The 9,152-nt window shown below is 59.3% G+C and overlaps 1 protein-coding gene across 1 annotated transcript; it reads left to right on the top strand.

Annotated features, from left to right (window-relative positions):
- Window positions 1–287: 287 nt before the first annotated feature.
- On the top strand, window positions 288–8,938 carry LOC103779054 (arf-GAP with GTPase, ANK repeat and PH domain-containing protein 3-like; the record flags this gene model as incomplete). Its single annotated transcript, XM_008946671.1, has 5 exons — window positions 288–375; window positions 550–635; window positions 712–853; window positions 2,187–2,321; window positions 8,517–8,938. Coding segments are annotated over 5 exons (873 nt in total), but the record flags the coding sequence as incomplete, so codon positions are not given.
- Between the last annotated feature and the right edge of the window lie 214 nt (window positions 8,939–9,152).

The following is a 9,152-nucleotide window of genomic DNA, read 5'->3' as shown; positions in this document are numbered from 1 at the left end:
AACTGACCCCAGGATTTGAGAGGTGGCCTCCCTAGTGCCAGGTCCAGGGGAACATTCCCTGTCCTAATCCTCCCTGGTGCTGTGTGGCCAGTGGAGACCAGTGAATGCCCCAAGGTCTTGCACCACTGCTAGGCTGGGTTCTCTGTCCCCTATGCCCTCTCAGGAGGACTTTTGCCCATCATGGCATGTGCCCAGGCTCTAGTAGTCTCACCTCTCAGGGCATGGCCTCGTGTGTTGGGAGACACGCTGGGCCAGTGGGTGGTGGGTGACACGTGCCTCTGTTTCAGGGCATCGTGGGGAACCTGTCCAGTGGGAAGTCGGCCCTCGTGCACCGCTACCTGACCGGCACCTACGTGCAGGAGGAGTCTCCAGAGGGTAAGGTCTGGTTCTGGGGCACCTGGGGGCCGTCTGTGGTCCAGGACCTCGCTCCTCTCCGAGGCTCAGCCCCCCATCCGCCGCTGCCGTGGGGCTCTGCAGCCCCCTGGCCCTCCCCGGGGCGTCCCCTGCGGGCTGCCCCTCTCCTGACCTCGGCTTCGCTCTGCTCCCAAGGTGGCCGGTTTAAGAAGGAGATCGTGGTGGACGGTCAGAGTTACCTGCTGCTGATCCGAGATGAAGGGGGTCCCCCCGAGCTCCAGGTAGGACGCCTGCCCCCCCGGCGGGACCGGAGGCTCCCGGGGAGGGGTCACCCCTGCTGACCGCTCTCTCCCCCAGTTCGCGGCCTGGGTCGACGCTGTCGTGTTCGTCTTCAGCCTGGAGGACGAGATCAGCTTCCAGACAGTCTACAACTACTACCTGCGGCTCTGCAGCTACCGCAACACGGCGGAGGGGCCCATGGTGCTGGTGGGCACGCAGGGTGAGAGCGGGCGCAGGGTGAGGGTGGGCGGGGCCCTCCCCACACCCCCCCGGCCCGGGCAGCGGCGCCGGTGACGTGTCCGAGGGGGTGAGGGAGCGCGGGGTGTTGGGGCAGGACGGGTGATGGTTTGAAACTACAAGAGGAAGATTTAGATTATTAGGAAGAAAGGTTTGGTGCTGAAGGTGGTGAGCCCCTGGCCCAGGCTGCCCAGAGAGGTGGTCACTGCCCCATCCCTGGCACCATCCCAGGGGAGGTTGGCCGGGGCTCTGAGCACCCTGCTCTAGCTGCAGATGTCCCTGCTCCCTGCAGGGGCTGGACTGGATGACCTTGAAAGGTCCCTTCCCACCCAAACCAGTCTGTGACTCTGTGATCCCAGTCTGTGAGCCATACATGGGACCAAGCGGTGCTGAGGCCCCTGGTCTGGGGTGCTGTGGAGCTGAGTGATTCTCCTTCAGACCCCCTCTGCCTTCCTGCAGAGCTGCCTTGCTTTGTGGTGCCACGGTCCTCCTGGAAATGCCCAGAGCTCCTGATACTGCCTCCCTTGGTTCTGCCTGCAGCAGCTGGGTGCGGGCAGGAGTCAGGGCCTGGGTGCAGGGGAGTTGGTTCAGGACTGGGCTGGGGCACAGCCACATGCTGTGGGGCTCAAGAGCCGGGGGAGTGGCAGAAGGGCCATTGGTCCTTGTTGTCGCAGACTTGGAGCCTGATGTGGTCACAGCCCTGGTAGGGTCTCGCTGAGCAGCCCAGCAGAGGGTTCGGGGTGCCAGCACTCCCTTGTCCCCTCCGGAGAGGGTTCCCCCACAGCCCCTGCACGTCCCAGGCGCGTCTTCCGGGCCTCGTGCTCCTCTTGGGAAGAGTTTCTCCAAAGCACACAAGCGCTGGGCAGCCAGCCGGGGTATGGATCGAGTCTATTTTTAGTGTTGCTCTCCGTGGAGGCTTCAGTGGACGTGTCCCAGCAGAGCCATCTTTCCCAGTTCACTGCGGAGGGTTTCTCCCTTGTAGGGACCTAAGCCAGCTGAGACTGGCAGTGCAGATCCCTTTGGCTGCCTTGTCCTGCTGGCCTCAGCTCCTGCTGGCTTCTGCCTCTGTTTTCAGAAATCTCAGTGCTGGGTGGTTGGGAGAGTTGAATAACGTTCATTTAAAAACTAGTTCATTTAAAAAGATCAATTCAGCAAATCAATTTTACTGCAGACCTGGGGGTTTGTGTCCAAGGCATTTCCAGGAGAGGGGGTGTGCTGTGCAGGTGGGTGTCTCAGCGTGGGGAGCTGCCCTGGGATCCGTGGGTAGGTGGGACACGGGCGCTTGCTCTTTGACCTCCTCTCCCTCTGGTTTCCAGACGCCATCAGCGCCACGAACCCGCGGGTCATCGACGATTCCCGGGCTCGGAAGCTTTCCAACGATTTGAAGCGCTGCACGTACTACGAGACCTGTGCCACCTACGGCCTGAACGTGGAGAGAGTCTTCCAGGACGGTAACTGCCGCGGGGCAGGGCACCAGCTGGGGGGCTGGCACTGCCCGGGCCACGGCGCCACGCCGTGAGGGGCTTTAGGCACACAGACCTGGGCAAGGAGCAGGGTGTGCTGTGTGTGTGCAGGGACTCTGGCACGCGTGGAAGGATTCCTGGGTTCTGGGGTGTGTGCGTTCCTGCACGTGTGGAAGGGTTGCTGTGCACGTGGCGTGCACATGGGTACGTGTGAAGGGGCCACAGGGCAGGGCCAGGCAGCACCTTTCTCCTGCTGTTCTGCAGAGGCTGATTTTTGGGTAGCCGTGTGTTCCAGAGGCTGCTGGGGACAGCAGCATCCCTGTGGTGAGCCTGTGCAGCCCAGCACTCTGCAGAGGACTTGTGGGGCTGCAGGGAGGGTTCTGATGGCTCTGCGTGGAGAGGAGGATGCACATCAGAACTTTGGGGTGTTGGAGGTAGGGGAGCAGCAGCTGAGGGGCCACTTGGGGCAGCTGTTCCTCATGGGAACTGTGTGGGAGAAAGTTTCTGCTTAGACTTAGAGCTGGAGAGGGGTCTGCGCAGTGGTGTAGGTGGGAGAGGGATCCTACACCCTGTCCTGGGAATTTGCAGTCTGGTTAAATAACTGGGGACCCTGCACTGGAAGGGGGCTGCATGTTCCCCTGTCCTGTCTGTGGAGCTGCCCTGCACGAGAGCTGTGCCCCACCCATGAGGAAGGGTCTGCGCCGAGCCGGGCAGCCGGGAAGCACTGAGGCTTTGGGCAGGGGCAGGGCTGTGCTGTCAGCGTTTGCAAGTGGCACAGGCACGGGGAGGGAGGTTTGGGGAGGGAGGTTTGGGGAGGGAGGTGTGGCAATCGGGCTGCAGCAGGAGCACCTGAAGGCAAATCCCGGCTGTGCCATGCGGCACAGGGCAGGGCGAGGCCGGCTGAGGGCAGGGCACCAGGCTGAGCCTGGCAGTGGCCACACCCTCCGAGCTGGAGCTGCGGATCCTCCTTCCCCCACTGGAGCCTGTGGCCTCCCTTTGCAGGGCTGAGGATCACGGTCACAGTGCTGCTTGTTTTCTGTAGAGATGTTCCCTTCTGCTGCCAGTCCACCTCCAGGACGCTCTGAGAAGTCAGCCCAGAGCATCCCCCTTCAGAGTGTCCCCCTGGCAGGGAACCCCTCAGCATCCAGCAGCCTCAGCTCTGGTGTGGTGTTCCTGGCGAAACCAGGCGGCGCTGCCGGGCAGGTCACTTGCAGGTGTCCCCTCCCTCCTCCTCCTCCTCCCGAGTACTGGGGGAATGGTGGCAAGAGGCCCTGGAACAGCTGGGGACTGTGAGTACAGCCACAGACCTGGGAGGGGCGGATCTGCGAAGGCGGCTGGGCGGTTTGCAGAGCCTGGAGGGAGCAGCAGTGGGTGGGCTGGGAGCTCTGCTGGGCCCTGCTCCTGGAAGGTGGCTGGCACCAGGTGTCACCAGATCCCTTCAGCTTATCCCGGCAGAGTGGCTCTGTTGTGGCCCTTCTCTGAAGGACAGTACAGTGAGGAAGAGCAGCCAGTAGGTTTGGAAGGGGCTGGGGAAGGCGCTGCAGGATTAGGTGCTGCTCTTTGTTAGGCCACTTCTCATCCTGTTGTATCTCAAGAAGGGATGAATTGTGCTCTGGGTTATTCCTTCTCTTTGTCCACCCTGGAAGCATAGACAGTGCAACTTCATGCAGTGCAGTGTTTGAGAGGAGAGCTCTCACGTGAGGCCAGGACCAGCTTCCAGCACCAGTGCTGTGCTGCAAGCACAGTGGGAGACCTTGAGCTGCTGCCAGAAGGCTCAGGGGTGAGCACTGGCAAAGCACTGGGCTCCATCTTTTATCTGAGTCTCTTCATGGCCTGTACAAGTGCTCTGGAAGCAGGCAAGGGAGCAGGTTTGCCCACGGAAGGAGCAGTGAGGCTGAGGAGGTCCAGGAGACCCCAAGGAGTGTGGTAATTGGAGACTCTTAACCAAAGCTGATGTCAGTCTGAGCAAATGCTGATGCTGTACAGACAAGGAGCATGGGCTGCCCTGCCTGGAGGGCTGAGGCTGGTGGGTAAGCAGGGGAGCACAAGGTGGAAGTCTGGATGGATTCTTGCCTTCATACAGGGCAGGAATTGTGCTCTTGCTGGAGTGTTGTCAGACTCAGGTGTCAGCGCTTCAGGAGGACACAGGGGCATTGAGAAGATAAAAAAACACCAATGCTACAAAAATTAATCAAAGGCTGGAGGAACTGCCTGACACTGAGACCCTGGAAGAGCTTATCCATTCCATAAATCAAAAAAAGAAAGATTGAGAGGTTGACAAAAAGAAGGCGGACAGGTTGGCCCCAGGCATCACTGGCCTTTGAGAAATGTTCACAGACCTTCAAGGCCCAGTTGCAGATGAAGCTTGGTGGGTTGAGGTGTTCCCAGAGTGGGTAAGCAACTTTTCCCAGTGAGCACTTGTGGGTCTCGCTGCGTCAGTTTGGGATCTGGTGGAGTGCAGACAGTGGTGCGTGGCAGCCCTTGTTACCAGCCAGGCCTCATCTCTGCATGGTTTCTCCAACACAAGGTCATGGTACACCTGCCCCACGCAGGCAGGGGAAGATGTCTTTTCCACAGCAGGAGCAGGAGGACTTCCCTACGCTGTGGTCCTTGCTTTCATTGCCAAGGTTTGCTTGCTTGTCCCTGCTGTGCAGAGCGTGTCCTGCACCTCTGCTCCCAGGGAGCCCTTCCAGGCCCCTGTCCTGTAACAGCAACCAGTCCCTGACCTTCTTGGACAGCAAGTTCATGGCACACTGGTCTAGCATGACAGCTCAAGGGAGTGACCACCCCACCTCTTGGTCTTCAGCAGAAGGCTGGGGGTAGCACTCCTCTCTCCCAGGCTGCTGTCTCTGCAGATGTCCCGTGGTCTGTGCATGGTGCTGAGGAGAGTGCAGGAAGCTCTGAGCTGGAGAACCTCAGATCTTCACATCACTGACTGTTCATAGGTCTTCCAGAAGTGGGTGGCTCCAGCTGTTGTGGTGCCCTTCGTGCTCAGGCGGGTGCAGCAGAGACCCTTCCTCCACCACAGCTAGAGCAGGTCCTGCCTGTTGTGCAGGGCCCTAGCCCACAGACGTTGCAGAGTGTGCTGCTGTCTTCGTGTTCAGTCTCTTGGAGTGGTGAAGGCTTTGTCTGGGCAGTCAAGCCTCTGAAGGTCATGCAGAAAAGGATGCATGGTGTGCAGAAAAGGGGTCGCTCTCTGCTTACTGCTTTCTCACATGCAGCCTGGCAGGAGGCCCCCTGGAAGTGCTGTTGACTGTGTGGGAACCACACTTCTCCCATCTTTTCCAAGTTACTTGCAGTAGCAGGTGTTGCCACAGTTACTGCTTCTGTGAAAAGATGGGAGACTCATAGAATCATACAATCATAGAATACCTTTGCAGGCTGGGAGGGACCTCAAGGGTCATCTGGTCCAGCCATTCTTGACAAAAGCCCGGTCTAGACAAGCTGTCCCAGCTCCTATCCATCTGAATCTTAGGAGTGTCCAGTGCTGGGGACTCTTCCACTTCTCTGGGGTGATTATCCCAACTGTTGATTGTTCTTACTGTGAAAAATTTCCTTTGTGTCTCCCATCAGAATCTTGTAAAGAGTAACTTGTCCCCATAACCCCTTGTCTTCTCCATGTGACTCCTTGTTAAAAGGGAATCTCCATCTTCTTGTAGCCACCCTTGAGATATTGGAACATGGTGGGAAGGTCTCCCCTGAGCTTTCTTTTGTCCAGGCTGAACACACCCAGTGCTCTCTGTCCTTCCTCACATGGCAGCTTCCCAGTCCGTGGATCACCTTGGTGGCCCTTCTCTAACACTCTCCGAATTGTCCACATCTTTTTTTGCATAGCAGGGACCAAAACTGAGCACAGTGTTCCAGATGTGGCCTGACCAGCACTGGGCAGAGTCAGAGAGCAAATCGTCAGAGCCTCCTGCTGGTGACTGTCTTGAAGTTCCCGAGGAGGAGGAGTGGCCCCGGCCCGGAGCTCTGCTGCCCGGGGCTGGGGGTGGCTCTGGAGCAAGTCCAGGCTGAGCTCCTCCCTTCCCCCTGGCCGGGGCGCTGGAGAGGACGGCCAGCAGAGTGGAGCAGCTGTCTCACGAGGCCCACCAGAACCTGCTGCTGATGTGCTGGCAGCATTACTGCTCCTCATGGTTACCCCTTGGCCGCAGGGCTGCAGGCTTGGACTGCAGCTTCAAAGCCCAAGGGTGGTTCTGGCTCCCCTGGCCAGGGGCTTGTTTGGGTTTCTGCATCCCCAGGGGGGAGCTGGGCAGCACGTGCCCCTCCTCCTGCTCGGTGTGAGGTTGTTCCTGGCTGTTGGGGTGACAGGCAGTGTGGCCGTGTCCTTCCAGGCAGTGAGGGATGCTTCTGAGGAAGGGTTTGGCAGGAGCATTTCAACAGAGAAGCCAAGAGGCTGTACACAGGGGTTGTGCAAGGCCCTGAAGCTCCATAACGTGCCACCCCACCCCATGGTGTTTTCTGTAGAGTCCTTGGTGCATCACTTGGGACCTTCACACACATCCTCTCTCTGTCCAGGTGCTCCTCCCAGACCTGACCATTCCTCGTGGTGTCTGTAGAGGGATTTCTCTAGAATTTCACAGACAGGGTGCTGTGGTGTGCTTTAAAATACTGCGTGGTGCTCGAGGGCTAATGCCCACAGCAGCACCACGTGTAACGTTTGGAACGAATGCCAAGCAACATATCTGGGCAGGTTCTGGGGGCAGGGCAGGGCTCGGTGGTGGTACATCACAGAGCTGCTTGTAGCAGCCAAAGAAATGGTGGTAGCAAATGATCCCAGAGCCTGGCTTAAGGAGTGACAGAAATTATCCTTGAAAAACTCTGGCTGATGTTCAAGAAGTGGCAGAACCTGGCCTGGTAAGCAGGCATGCGAAAGCTGCCTCGAGATGCCTCAGTTGAGGGTTGGTGAGATCTCATCACCACCAGTGAGGTCTTGCTGGTCTCACGATGAGTCCTGTTGTTACCACTAATGGTACAGGGTGAGCAACAGGGCAGAGGCTCTGCCAGGCTCCTGGCCCAGGAGAGCCACTGCTGAGGAGTTCTTCAGGATCTCCCGTGGCCCCTGGGGTGGGTGAGCTCTCCACGTGGCTGGCTGCTGTTGGAGGGAGGGCTGGTTCACACAGCGCGCAGTGGATGGAGCTGGCCATGGGAGAGGAGGGCAGGAAAGTCCAGCAGGTTACTGGGGTCTGCTTGCTGGGTGCAGGAGAGCGTCTTGCTATTTATGGGGCTGATATTTAGCTTGGGAGTCTGGTCAGGCTTCCAGCTAGATCAGACAAGCAGGTGGCAGCAGTGGCCCAGCAGGCCATGCAGGGACAGCCCAGCGTGGCTGTGAGGTGACAGGGTTTGCATCTGCCCTCAGCACCTGACTTCCCGGGTGCCTTCAGTCACACCACGTGTGTGGTGCAACAGCCTCTGTCTTTGTGCAGAGGGAACGTGGCAACTCCTTCATCCTGAGGCTGCACAGCGTGAGGGCTGGGCTGGACGTGGGGTGTTCCCAGTGCCATCAGTTGTGCTCGTCTGAAAGTTTTCCTTTGGTGAGGGTGCAAGAGAGAATGAGGAATGGTGACATGTTCTCTCGAATGCCCCAGCAGCCCAGCTTGCTCTTCTGCTCTTTGGTCAGGGTGTTTATTTCCAGAAAAGGTAGGACATGGAGGAGGTTGAAATGCAGTTTTGGCCTGTTGCCATCAGGCAGTGATGTCACAGGAACTGGGAGAGTGGTTCCTCATGTTAGTTTTTCTAATGTCTGGAGCCCATGAGAGTCAGGAGGTGGCACTGCCCAGGCTGTTCACTTCAGTCAGTGGCTCCTGTGGCTGCTGTGAGGGGGTGACCAAGAAGTGACTCTGGCTGCCCAAGGGCTCTGGGTGGCTCCTTGCTGTCCATGTGCAGTCGCTGCTCTGGTGAGACCCAAGAGAGCAGGCGGCCCCTGGGGACTCTGCTGCCTGCTGGATCAGCCCTGGGCAGATGCTGTCCCTGGCAGTGGGCTGGTGGCAGTGGCAGGCCATGGTCCTTGTGAGGTTGGGTGTTCTACAGGAATCCCCGATAATACAGGGGGTGCAGTTTGAGCCTCAGGCACTGGCATCAGTCAGAGGAAGAGTTTGGGTCTCACTGAAGCTGCCCAGAAATCTGTGGGTGGAGGAAGTTGCTTTCTGGACTCTGACCCTGTCCCTTTCTCCCTTCTTCCAGTGGCTCAGAAGGTGGTGGCTCTACGGAAGAAGCAGCAGCTCTCCATCGGCCCCTGCAAGTCCTTGCCCAACTCACCCAGCCATTCGTCCGTCTCTGCGGCCTCCATTCCTTCTGTTCACATCAACCAGGTGGGCAATGGGAGCGGGGGGAGCCGGGGGCCCCCGTGCTCCTCCACCCCGCTCCGTTCCCTGCGCACACACACGCGGAGCCTGGCCCTGGGCTGGCACCAGAGCCCTGGGGCAGCTTTTGGGAGGGGTGGAGCGGGCGCCTCTGTCCTGGCCCAGAACGGCTCGATGCTTGCCCTCAGGTCAAGCTTTGTGTCCTTGCCCTCAGGTCAAGCTTCGTGTCCAGACCGTGGGGTCTGGCTCAGGGGCTCCAAAGATGGTGGCGTGGTTCTCCAGCTGCCGGTGGCAGAGCCATGAGCAGTCTGCAGGGAGGCTCCTGGCAGAGCAGAATGTCTCCGAGAGGGGCCTTGGCCTGGGTGGACACAGCTGCCCGTGGTCCTGGTCCCCCTGGGCTTCCACACGGGTGCAGGTGGGCTAGGGGATGTCCTCGTGGAGGGGTGAGCTGAGGGGTGAGCTGGGGGAGCAGCACGGAGGAGGAGGGAGGCTCTCCCTGCTCTGGCACAGGAGGGGC

Source organism: Merops nubicus, unplaced genomic scaffold (genome assembly GCF_000691845.1).
Source record: "Merops nubicus isolate BGI_N331 unplaced genomic scaffold, ASM69184v1 scaffold45388, whole genome shotgun sequence".
In the NCBI taxonomy this organism is placed as follows: domain Eukaryota; kingdom Metazoa; phylum Chordata; class Aves; order Coraciiformes; family Meropidae; genus Merops; species Merops nubicus.
Note: the sequence above shows the minus strand (reverse complement) of the source record. Positions and strands in the feature narration are given on the sequence as shown.